General features: G+C 40.3%; 2 protein-coding genes across 4 annotated transcripts in view; both read right to left on the bottom strand.

The window, feature by feature from the left end:
- LOC146658581 (protein tyrosine phosphatase type IVA 3) overlaps positions 1-12,045 on the bottom strand; it is a 164,806-nt gene that overhangs the window by 94,824 nt on the left and 57,937 nt on the right. The window lies entirely within an intron of this gene.
- Positions 4,975-12,007, bottom strand: LOC146658588 (lipid scramblase CLPTM1L-like). Of its 3 annotated transcripts, none has more exons than XM_085422264.1 (17): positions 11,644-12,007; positions 11,159-11,250; positions 10,707-10,884; positions 10,448-10,566; positions 9,752-9,830; positions 9,519-9,636; positions 9,255-9,349; positions 9,089-9,173; positions 8,905-9,005; positions 8,750-8,809; positions 8,604-8,654; positions 8,431-8,513; positions 7,972-8,006; positions 6,105-6,160; positions 5,933-5,977; positions 5,689-5,822; positions 4,975-5,119 (listed from the first exon to the last, which is right to left on the bottom strand). In XM_085422264.1, the coding sequence occupies exons 1-17, from the start codon at positions 11,842-11,844 to the stop codon at positions 5,053-5,055; spliced, it is 1,599 nt and encodes a 532-aa protein (XP_085278390.1). In that variant the 5' UTR covers positions 11,845-12,007; the 3' UTR covers positions 4,975-5,052. The 3 variants fall into 3 exon arrangements, with proteins under 3 accessions (XP_085278390.1, XP_085278389.1, XP_085278391.1); XM_085422263.1 differs by having other exon boundaries at positions 10,448-10,569; positions 11,644-12,005; XM_085422265.1 differs by lacking the exon at positions 11,159-11,250 and having other exon boundaries at positions 10,448-10,569; positions 11,644-11,835.

The following is a 12,045-nucleotide window of genomic DNA, read 5'->3' as shown; positions in this document are numbered from 1 at the left end:
AATTGTACAGAACTCGTACTAGTAAACACTGGTATTTATTTTGTCTTCTGGGCTAATTAAGCCATCTTGTCAAATAGGAGGAAACAAAAAAAACAATGGAATAAAAATAATTATGAAATGAAATAAGTCTGTCCACTTTGTAGTTGACTGGGATTTATTTAAAGTGCCTTTTAGGATTAATATTTATAATTTCAAGTTAATGTTGGCGTAGATGTTTTTAAAGAGCATTCAGAAAATCATAAAGAAGAGAATTAGACTTTCTAACAATAAGAAAGGACACATTGCACTGTATATAACAATAATAACCTGTTGTACAACAATGCTGTTGCTTGCACAAGCATGGATTTTAGTGTTAAGGATGGGCTGCTGAAGTTTCAGTGGAGATATGATGGTGGAAATGGCTGAAATCTTACAGCACCTGAAAGATCCCTGCTCTGGAAGGTGCATGTACCAACCAGTGAACATCTACATGATTCAGAGAAGCCCTGGGAGAAAAAGCTTTGGTCAGATGAAACCAAAATGAGCTCTCAGGCATCCGCCTGACCAAAATCCCTCCTGAGATGTGTCCAAACCTGGTGACCAACTACAAGAAACATCTTACCACTGTGCAGCCAACGTGGGTTTCTCCATCAAGTACTAAGTCATGTTTTAGGATCAAATACTTTCACTCACTGACATGCAAATCAATATATTTATTTTCTTGTTCTGTCTCTCTCTCTCAATTAAAATGAAACTACAGTAAACTAAGGAAAATCATAAACATTTTAAGCAACTAATGTCTATATTCATTCATTTTTTTTAACTGGGCCGTCATTTCTTGAGCATAATAGACATTTTTGACGATCAAATATCCAGGAAAACCAGAAATCCACAGATTTCTGTCAGATTAAGCTAATATAAGCTTACTGCCTTTACCTTTTGTGGAATTAAAAGCTAAAGTAAATTTTTGAACCCTTTAACGTGTAACAACTAGCCCTGTCTGTCAGTATTATAAATACTACGATATCTAATTGTGCATGTGGAGTACACAGTGATATTTTAAAAGCTTTTTGTTAAACAGCCTCGAATATAAACAGTATTTACAAGATGCATAAGATTGCAGGTAGTGCGGAGACTGTAGCGGTGCAGTTTGTACGGTTTGCGCATCCCACTGAGCTCAGCGTGACAGCAGAAATCCCACACCGACAGTCAGGAGCAGCAGTTTGTTGTTTCTGTTGATGGAGTCGGCTTTGCTGAAGTTACACAAGTCATAGCTGCTGCAGCAGCTGACGGCGTTCCCGTTTCCGTTGGAGTCGACTGAGGCGGTGGAGGCAGCTCCTCTGCACGTGGCCTGGCTGGCACACTGCTTTGTTATGGCTGTCGCTGTATCTGAGCAGCACACAGACAAACAGCAGGGATTATAGTTTCTACACTGAGACTGACCAAGAGCTGAGTTTAATAAGTAAGTGCCCTTCATAAAAATCCTACTGCACAAAGGAACTTTAGAAGAATGTTTAGATTCATTTATACGTGCTACTAAACCTCTGTCAGGTTTCTTGATTGCACGTTGATGTTGTGAGATAAATTACCGAAAGTGTCGACGACAGTCATGCATGTGTTGAGAGGTGTTTTACACTCCTGGGTACTCTGGTTGCATTCTTCATTGGTTGCCGATGAGCTGCACACGTAGCACTTCAGTGGCAGCGCTGCAGATGTGAGGAACAACAAAAACTGAAACTTGATTGAAAGGCAGATTTCTTTTTCTACTGGTTTGAGGACTAGTAATGTTTCTGTCAATCAGGCGTTACTGTGAAGGGCAGTTGAGTACGGTTCTGGTGTTAATCCATAAACCTGCTGTGGGAATGAAATGGTGAAGGGCATTAGAGTTAAACGTCTGAAACTAGTGAATTATTAATCAAGATAAATCAGCGGAGACTAACACTGATATTTACCACATGTCCTTCAGCAACACAGCCGGCCAACCTGATTACAAACCTCTCTTATTTCTGGGTAAAGGTGACATTGTCGACAGAGAAAAAACAGACGTCTGGAAACGACAGCGTGAGATACTTGTTTTTCATAAGGAGAAGGCTTGAAACTCATCACTGCACGCTCGTAAGTTATTTGTCATTCTGGCAATTTCAGTATATATGTATATGTATTTTTCAGATTTACTGAACTGTCACCCTGACTTTGAAAAAAAAAAATTTTTTCCCATGACCTTTGACCTACAGTTCGAGCAGTCAGATGTTTATTACGTACCTGGAGAAAAGAGCAGGAAGAAGATCCCAAGCACAAGCAGCATCTTCCTAACTGGTGTTGAACTGTTCCCGACCGGAATGTTTGCAGTCTGCAGTTAAAGCTGTCGTGCCAAAAAGTGTGTGTGTGTGGTGAAACTGTTCCACCCACATTAACACCATCATTACATGAAACAGGAAGCATTTAATAAAAGTTACTGTTTGTTGCTATGTGGGTTAGGGTTGGTGTTTTTGCTGGTTTCACAGATACTTGCTCTGTTTATCTTCTTTATCTTTCTCTTGTTAATCACAGACACCAACTTAACGTCAGGCAGTGAAACTTTGTCTCTGCTGGCTGAGGCATAATTTAAGTACAGTCTGAGGATTTGTTGGCTTTTTTTCCTTCACCAAGAGGAAACTCTCATTTCTCTCGAACAATCACCTCTATCAAACTATAGAAAGGGAGAAACGGTTGAAACAACCTAATGTAAATATAAGCTCCTAATAAGTTAATGAGTGAAGGTGTGGTTACATTGAAACCACAATTTTAGAAACAGTGCATCGTTCAGAATACATTACCCACAATTTTTTGGCTTTCTTCTAAATCCTGCTCTTTCAAAGTTTAATCTATAAACATATGAGTTCTTACCACTAAGGAAAAACAGTACACTAGTATTCCTGTGGATTTTATTTAATAAAGCTAAAAATATGCAGTACTGCTATGATTTCTTTACATTTAATAGGTATAACGATGAAACATAATATAGGACCTACAGAGCTCTTCTTTGGCTGTTGGCTGCCTTTTGTTCTATTCTCTGTCAAAATGATTCCACGCTGCTTCAATGATGTTGCAGTTCGGGTGTTTCACTGTGGGTTTTTCTATCAGGTATGTTTTTACTGCATTAACAGTGTGTTTGGAATCATCATCATGACGAACAATGAAGATGTTGCCAATCAGATGGTTTCCAGATGGTATTACATAGTGGATCAAAATCTGATGGTACCTTTCTGTGTTCATAATCATGTGTTGAGTGGCTTGAAAATGGTCAGGAACAAGGACTGGACTGAAGGCGAGTAAAAAAGCAGTGAAGAGCTTCAGAAGGGCTGGAGAACTATAGTTTAAGACAACTCAACATGTACTCAGACACAGATATACAGTCCCGTGTTTTGTTTTTCATAATGTAAGGTGTGAAGATTCATGTGGTTCATTGTGCTGAGTGTTTTTTTTCCTGTTCTCAAACTGCTCTCCCATTAGGAGCTCAGTGTGGGTGGAGTTCTTTTTTCCCCTCCTCTTCCCTCATATAGTGTGTATTTCATTGTTTTTCTTACCATCCTTCCTCACTCTGACCTGTCTTACCAACGTCATGTTTGTGCAATGTAAGTACGGTCGAAAGGGGTCCTATTTTACTGCATGTATGTGTAACATTGATAGTGGCGATTAAAGGGCTTAATCAGTCAATTTACATTTACAATTCCAGTTTATTTGAAACAAAACAAAACAATGAACAGGCAGAGTGCATTACTAAAACATAAAAAAACAGCAATTTTGAAGTAAATGTTTGTGTTCGAGCAGTTCAGTCAGAAATCAGCACTGAGTTTAATGCAGCGGGCCTGCGAGCACAGTAAAAAGCTTCAGATGGACTGACAGTGCCGTGTGAGAAGGAATAGACGTCTTTTAATGAAGCAGATGTGCTGTATGCTTTTATCTTTTATATTTCTTTTTATGTGCTAATTTGGCAAAGATAGTCTTTTTCAAATCGGTTTGCAGTAAACTGACAGGAAAACTAACTCGGCATGTACAACTTGATAGTGAATAGGAAGACTTTATCTCATGCCATTTAAGATGAACAAAAGAAACATCACTGGAGGTGACTTAGAGTGCCCTATGATGTATTGGACTTGACCTCTAACACAGACCAATCAGCATCCAGGGTGTGGCTAAAACACAGCATCATGCTTCAAATAAAAAATAGCCAAACATTGCAGATCGATTCTTCTCATCGTTGTTATAAAGATAGATTGTGTGTTGATAAGGAAAATAATGTTTAGTTTATGGAAAAATGTGCAAAAAGAAGTCCACATCTCACCGTGTAGCAGTTTAAATGATCCAGTTCTCTGTATTTTACCCCATTGTTTCCATATTGTGATTGAAGCTGCATTATGTAGTCTGATTAATATGTTTCCAGAATTGGTGCCTCCTAGCAGCCCAGCTGGCAGGGACTTTCTCCGATGGCATATGAGGCGGGGTTAACAGGCACTGCATTCTGCAGAAAGTTGGCTTTTAATGAGGAGAGATAAAAGGCTAAAATAACCTGTTTGAGGTTAAAATTGAGCTGATGTGGGACAATGTGTCCCTGCAAGATGCATAAGGATTCTTCTGAACTGTGAATCATGTGAAGCTCAGTGACAGAAAGACTAATTGTTGAATCACCGAGTTGAAGGATTAATCCTTCGCAGCGTACCCAAACACTCCAGCTCCCTCGTGTTTGTATAAAGAGAAGGATCCGGCAAATAAATCCATGTTACAAGCGCTGATGTGATGCTGCAGAAATCATTTGTGAAAGGTCACCCAGCATAAAATGTACAGCAGAGATGTTGATAGATGAAGGAGCCGAGTCAAAGCAGCAGTCAAGGGGAAGCTTCATCAATGCCAAGCAAAAAGCAGCAGCAGCGCCGCGAATATGCAGCAGTGCAGAGTCTGAATCGGTCAGGAGCTGCTGTGGCACACATGTGGGCATGTGTCCTGCCTGTGTCTCTGTTTTACATCCCCAAGGCTCATTAGTTCACTTCTGTTTTGTTTTTTTTTGAGTTCTGAAAAGATGAGCTTGTCCTCTCCTCACTGAGTCTTCACTTTCTTGGTGTGAGGGACGGGCTCTCGTTTTCTGGGTTTGGAGGCGAAACGGCTGGTGCAGACATGAGTGAGACAAAAGCAAGAGAGTACTGCTGTTATGTTGGAAATACAAATTGATTTGTGAGTATGGATTTACACAAACAGAAAAGAAGAAAGGCTCAAGAGTGTCTAAAATGTCAGAATATGGCTTGTACTTGAAAATAATACAACTTAAAGTCACTGGGATTATCTTGAATATAAGTATGCATATTGTTGTAGTATTTGAATGTCGTGTTGATTATCTGTATTTCTGACATACAATCAGCAAAGCAGCTGTACTGGAGTACCTACAATATACTCAATATATATATACTGGGTTGTGGTGGAATGGGAGATTCACATCAAGGATGTGCAGCTGACATATCTGCAGCAAATCTGTGGTGCTATCATATCAATATTGACTGAAATATCACATTAATGTTCCCAGCACTTAATGAATTTGTGCCATAAAGAATTTAGACAGTTCTGAAGGAAAAAGAGGGTAAAACAACTTAATAGCAAAGTGTAACTAATAAAGAGGCCAGTGAGTGTTTTTGCTCCATGTGTGTTTGGGACTGTGGTATTATTTTTGGGTCATCGTACCTTCGCTGGTAGAGGTAGAGAAAGAAGAGAAGCTCATCTCTGAAGCAGGAAAGTTGATGCGAGGAAGAGAAGGATCCAGAGGAGGAAAAAAAGGAGGCACAGGAGCACAGATCTGAAATCAGCGTGTTGACTCCCTGTTGGAGACGAGAGAGGATAGCTGACCGAACTCAATCGCTTTAACACCAAACGCAGCACAAAGGAAACCTGCTGATGCTGCTTGTGAATGAGCTCAAGAAATACTCACCCTGTACATCAACACTGTCCCCTGCAGGTGACTCACAGACTTCAGCTGTCCCACAGTAGAAAGTGAACAAACAAGGGAGGGGGAGGAGGTTTGGTTTGTTTTCATTTTTAACGTAGAAATTTTAGCCAAAGAAAATATTTCTGAAGTGTTGCTGTTTAGCTGCCACACAAACCTTGTGGTTAATGTAGAGCTGAGGGGCCATAGACAGGAAGCCAAAGGCGTACACTCCTGAGGCGAGGAGGCAGGTATTATAAATACAAAAGTAAATAATAGTAAAACTCAAAGTCAAATGTATCTATATAGCACATTTAAAACAACTCTTGACCAAGGTTCTGTAAATGTAAGATAATCAAAGGAGATAAAAACATAGGAAGAGATGATAAAATTTAAGAAGCGGAGAATAAAATGAGGAGATATGACAAATAAAAGTGGTGCAAACTCAGCTGATTTAAAGCTAAGGAATAAAAGTGGGTTTTCAGATGGGTTTTGAAAGTGTCTAATGTTGGAGAGGTCCTGATGTGAAGCGGCAGTTTGTTCCGCAGTTTAGGAGCAGTCACAGCAAAGGCCCGGTCTCCTCTGTGCTTTAATGGACAGCTAGGATCATTTGATCAGCAGACCTCAGTGATCTTGCAGGAGTGTGCCAATTCAAAAGATGAGAAAGGTATGAGGGTGCTAACCGCCTTAAAAACAAATAATAAAATAAATTCCAAAACTAACTGGCAGCCAGTGTGAGGATGCTAGTATGAGAGATATGTAGTCCTGCAACTGCAGGTCTTAATGCTCAATTCCGATTTTTTTGATCAAATCCGATTTTTTTGTCTGCTTGTTCACACTACAAATAAAATGCGACAGCAAACGCGCTCTAGTGTGAACGCTCAAAGCGGCCCGCATGCACAAAAGAAGACGTCACTCTGTTTAGACCCAGAGCAAACAATATTGTTTGACTGATGGCCCTTAATATAAAGGCTTGTTTCGGACTTTACGTTTCCCAATTTTTGCTTTAAGTTATAAAGTTATTTTGTTATTTATATATGGCCTAATTATTATCCTTATTGCTGTTTTAGAGGAGCGGTGCTTCAAAGGATAGTTGCAGATTTCTGTCAGAATCTGCAGATTATACAGTACAAATAAAATGTTCATGTTTCTCCAACTTTGTCTTCCCAACAGTTTCACTTACATCTACACTGGAAGGCCAGGAAGTGTTCGTGATGTCTTCTCCGGCGCTGATAATTGGCGTCTGTCTTGTGTCAGTGACGTAAAAGACGGATATAATGCGACATGACCGTTCTAACAGCAGTCGCTTTCTAAAACATCGGATATGTATCGGATTCAGTACCACATACGAAAGTGACCCAGGTCGGATTTGAAAATATCGGATTTGTGCCGTTCACACTGTCATAGCATGAGCGGATATGGGTCGCATAGGGTCAAAAAAGTCGGATTTGATGCACTTTCGCCTGCAGTGTGAACGTAGCCTTAGTGACTGTGCTGCAGTGATTTGGACCAGCTGCAGTCGGTTAACTGATGACAGACTGACACCTGAATAAAGACATGGATAGCTCTCTCAAAGTCTCTAAAACAGAGGAGTGGCTTCACTTTTGCAAGTAGCCGGAGATGAAAGAAACTGGTCCTGATTACAGCATTGATCTGTTTACCAAACGTTAGATTGCGTTCCTCGCAAAGATTTTTTTTTAAATAAACTTCTAAAGGGCCCAAGTCGTAGTGGTCACAGGGACCAAACAAAATGACTTCTGTTTTCTGTTCATTTAAGTTAAGAAAGTTTAAAACCACCCATGCCTTAACATCCTCCAAACAATCTAGTAAACCCTTCAGAGGACTCACAGATTTACTTTTCAGTGGTAGGCAAATCTGTGAGTCGTCAGCATAACAATGAAATAAGATGCCTTGTTTTTTTTTTGTTTTTGTTTTTTAAATGAGCCCATAGGGAGTAGTAAGGTTAGTTTTAAAGAAAGATTATTAAGAATTAAGTACTGTACTTATTATAGATAATCTTTGAGAATGGATGCAAGAAAACTCACCAGTCACCAGAGTGCTGATCAGCCAGGAATAGTAACTGTCAATGAAATAATCAGAGGCTTTTCAGGGTATACATAATAACCAATCCATACCAACTTTATTCATTAAGCTCTTTTTAAAAAAGCTACATCAGACACAAAGTCCTATACACAAAAATAGATAAATACACTCTAAACTATGAAAGGTAAAAACAGCTATAACACAATAAAAAATGAACAAGATCAATGTCTAATGTTGGGTCAAAGGCCAAAGAGAAAGAATGCGTTTAAGATGAGTTTTAAAAATAGACAACGTGGATGTCAGGCAGCTATGGATAAGACTAAAATGTAAGAAACATTCAGATCTGACGAGAATCTTTAAAAGGTGACTTTTTAAAGGAGGTTGGCACAAATGTGAAGTCTGGCACCGCTTTAATAATGACAAATTAAGTAGCGACGAGATGAATTTGATGATTGGCTCACCTCTTTTGGCGTAAGTAGGCCAGAGAGAAAACGGCTCCACTGATGCACAGGGGATACACCAAGTAGGACAAGTATCTGGACGCCTCGAGGGAAAAGCCAAAGATGAAAATGTAAAAATGAAAGAAAGCCCGAGGGAGAATATTAAAGGAGCCATAAAACAAACAGACTGATACCTGTGTGTCGTACTCCACTGTCTTTCTCTCCTCTTCATCCAGTTTATTAACCTATAGAGTAAGACGGATCACTTAGAGATCACAACTTGTATGATGCATTCTTCCACACTGCTGTGAACACAGATGTGCAAGTGCTCCATACTCACATGAAGCTTGTTGCCTTTACACTGTATCTGGATCTTAAATACTGTAAACACCTTCCACACCTGGTGGGATAAGCGATTACTGGTTTATAACTCTCTGTTTTGATCTTTATTTGACTCTAATTTGTCTGAGCAACACCAGATATACTAATAACTACCTCCACACACGCTCCCAGTCCGACAGGAAGGAGCACCAGCAGGCTGGTCTCCTCCAGAAGATAGAGGAAAATCAGCAAAGTACCGAGACTACGCCACAGAACTGAAAACGAAAAAAGGAATTTAACATTTTCTGAGCTGACCGATGCCACGCATATTTTTTTTTCCTAACATGATTATGGTCACCTGTCTTCCTCGATATCCCCGCCATGCTCTTCTTTTTCCTCCATGAGCTGATGTCATTTTTAAGAGCCAGAAACTCACAGATCAGCTGTTGAAAAAAAGGAAATAAAGCATTTAGAAAAGAAATTACATTTCCTTCCACAAAGTCCGTGTTAATATGCTCTCTTACTTGCAAAGCTGTGATGAAAGCAGTCAGCACTAACAGGTAGAGGTTGGATCCCACCAGAGCTTCTTTAATTTCATCGATGTTTTCGTCTGTGAAGCCTGGAGACACAAAGAAGCAACGGATGAGCTCATTTTGATGAGCTGAGGTATTATTTGGGTTGTATTTGAGTACAAATAAAAGCTACCACATATAATTAATATGATATAATTAAGATTAATGAATCATTATAATGCCTTAAATCATATGTCTGTTATATAAATAGTTCACCGAATTGCTGCAGGGAATAAACCATGTCCTGTAGGTGGACCCAAAACCTGAATCCTCTCAGAGAGATTCCCTCATAGGACACAGTGAGAGGGAGCTGAACGGTGCCGCTGCTGATCTCCTGTCGGTGAATGGATAAACGGATATGTGTTCATTTTAAATCAGCCAAAAAAAAAATAGTAATAATCAAAATAAGCAAGTGTCTGTTAAAGTTTACTAGAAAAAGCTTCCTATACCATGAGGTCTCTGACTCTGAAGTTGAGCTCATTAACCATCAGCAGAGGGAGGTACATCATCTGTCTGCCTTCCTGAGAGCTGCAGAGAAAAGCAGGAAGGTTCTTTAATTCAAAGTGATCCTTGTTTTCACCCCGGGAAATTTGTGAACACGTTTACAGTACACATCCATACACTTAAACACCTTACCCTGAGGCACCTTAATGGTAGCAGCTGAGAGGTCTAACAGGTTTACTTTGCCTTTAAATTCCAGCCTGCTGAGAGATTACAGAGTCTACCAGTGGCTGTTTGTAACTTGTGATCCAGATCTAGAGGATCATCTTTTACAGATAAGAGAACTTTTTTCCCCATTTTCATTATTTTTCTTTAATTAATATAAATTAATATCTACTAAAGACTAAAGAATTGTTTGGCTAGCGAGCAGTGACAAAGGGCTATTTATTTATGTACCCTTGTGATGATACTTTTACTGCACCAGACACTGTATCTAAAGCGGACTTCTAGATGTTTTTCAGTATGTATTGCGCCCTTTGAATAATAACACAGCACCTGCAACAAAACACCAGTGTGTTTGATTTTCTGTCAGAAGTATCTGTTCCTCTCAGCCTTTCGGTGCCACTGCAGCAGCAAAACAGCAGAAGTCAGCAGTACGCTGACAGCTCACCTGGCTTTGACCTCCAAAGCTTCATCTGACTTACACTCTCATGTAGCGGCGCACGTCACTGGGAAGCCCAGCCTTTGTGAAGGTGAAGTCCTCTGACATGACAGTGAGTGACAGGTGGGGTCTCCAGTGGGATACAGGGTTCTCAGATCTCGGCTTCTGGGTGGAACCAAAAAAATAAATAAATAATGCACTGTGCAAGGCAGCTGGGCCCCATAAAAAGGCCCCATTATATCGAATATATGTAAAGGCAACATGCTGGGTGAAATATGAAGCAGTCCTGAGTGATGATGTACCTTCTCCTTGTCTTTCTGGACGTCGGTGTGTGAGGGGGTGATGTAGGTGGTGAGTTGGACTGCATAGTGGACCTCTCTGCTGTCCTCCAAAGGTGAAACGCCAGCCTTGTGCACATAAACAACTGCAAAGAGGGTGCCATTAGCCCGAGTCTCTCCTGGCAGAGAGACATGCACCTTTCTGTGGAGAGAGAGATAGGCATAAAAAATAAAAACTGCGTGTTTTAGGCCTTCATAAACAATCAAATATGCTAATCATTACTGAGTACTTGCAGCATACTGTGACTGTCACTGTGATCAGTGGTCGGTAAAGTCTTTTGATGACTATATATTTATATGACTAAAGATTTATGTTGCAATAACTGCGATGCTGCTACCATTATGTTAAAAAATAAACAAATAATTTTTCAGATTGTTGGTCTGCTCTTGTGCAGCTATCAACATGTCAAACCCACCTCTCAAATCTCGAGTGAGGGTCGAACGGGTCTATTTTTACAGCGAGCTCGAGGGGGCTGTTGTCTGGCACGAGACAGGTAAAAACACTCATCTGAATGAAGGAGAAGACGAGATGTTAAAACAAGGTTTCCATCTTAGTTTGAGATTCCTTTCAAAATGAAAGCGACGAGATAATCCTGACTGTGCTTCAAATGTGTGTCTGTTTTACAGATTTCACAAAGTAAACACCTGCAAACAAAACGATCTATCAATATTTTCATGAAGAGAATGCATGAAAATGCCATAGTTTTAAAGTAGATGTGCACAAAAACGACACAAACCTAAATGCCAAATGACAATTTATCATATTTTTCTCTAACTACCATGTAGACAGTACACTTTAGCAATAAGGGCTTCTTGCTGAGCAGCACATGGACAGATTTTTTTTCAAACCTATGGATCTGGATCTCAGAGATTTGCCATCAGGAATAAGACAAGCTCTAACCTGTAGTCTGGGTCTGGCTGCCAGATAGGAGGTGATGCAGTGCTCTCCTCTGCCTCCATCGCAGGATTTGGTGTTTAGGAAACCGTACAACAGCCAGGCGGTGTGGAGCATGTAAACCACAAACACCCCGAGCAGCAGCTTAGCGATGGAGCTCCTCTTACTGCCGCTGTCCGCAGGTTTGGAGTAACAAGACGGGAACATGGCAGCCAAGCGACTCAGAGTTTCACCCGCAAAATACTGAACATTTAAAGAAATTATTTTTTTTAAAATGGACGCGGTCTGGTTCGGGATTGTAACTGTAACAATACAATCCCCACGCTTCCTCTCTGATTCACCATCTTCCGGTTATCCGCATCCAGCAGAAGATGCTGATGCTGACAAAAACCTCCGCGGCTGCGCCCA

Source organism: Rhamphochromis longiceps, linkage group LG11 (assembly GCF_057381845.1).
Source record: "Rhamphochromis longiceps isolate RC_006_pf linkage group LG11, R_longiceps_female_GT1.1, whole genome shotgun sequence".
In the NCBI taxonomy this organism is placed as follows: domain Eukaryota; kingdom Metazoa; phylum Chordata; class Actinopteri; order Cichliformes; family Cichlidae; genus Rhamphochromis; species Rhamphochromis longiceps.
The sequence above is the reverse complement of the archived record's forward strand: the minus strand, read 5'-3'. Positions and strand labels throughout refer to the sequence as shown.

Coding starts and splice junctions, on each gene's coding strand:
- LOC146658588 (XM_085422263.1), bottom strand. CDS start 11,844: ATGTTCCCGTCTTGTTACTCCAAACCTGCGGACAGCGGCAGTAAGAGG. Junction 11,251..11,643: donor CAGCCAGACCCAGACTACAG/GTTAGAGCTTGT, acceptor TCCTTCATTCAG/ATGAGTGTTTTTACCTGTCT. Junction 8,810..8,904: donor GACTGGGAGCGTGTGTGGAG/GTAGTTATTAGT, acceptor TTATCCCACCAG/GTGTGGAAGGTGTTTACAGT.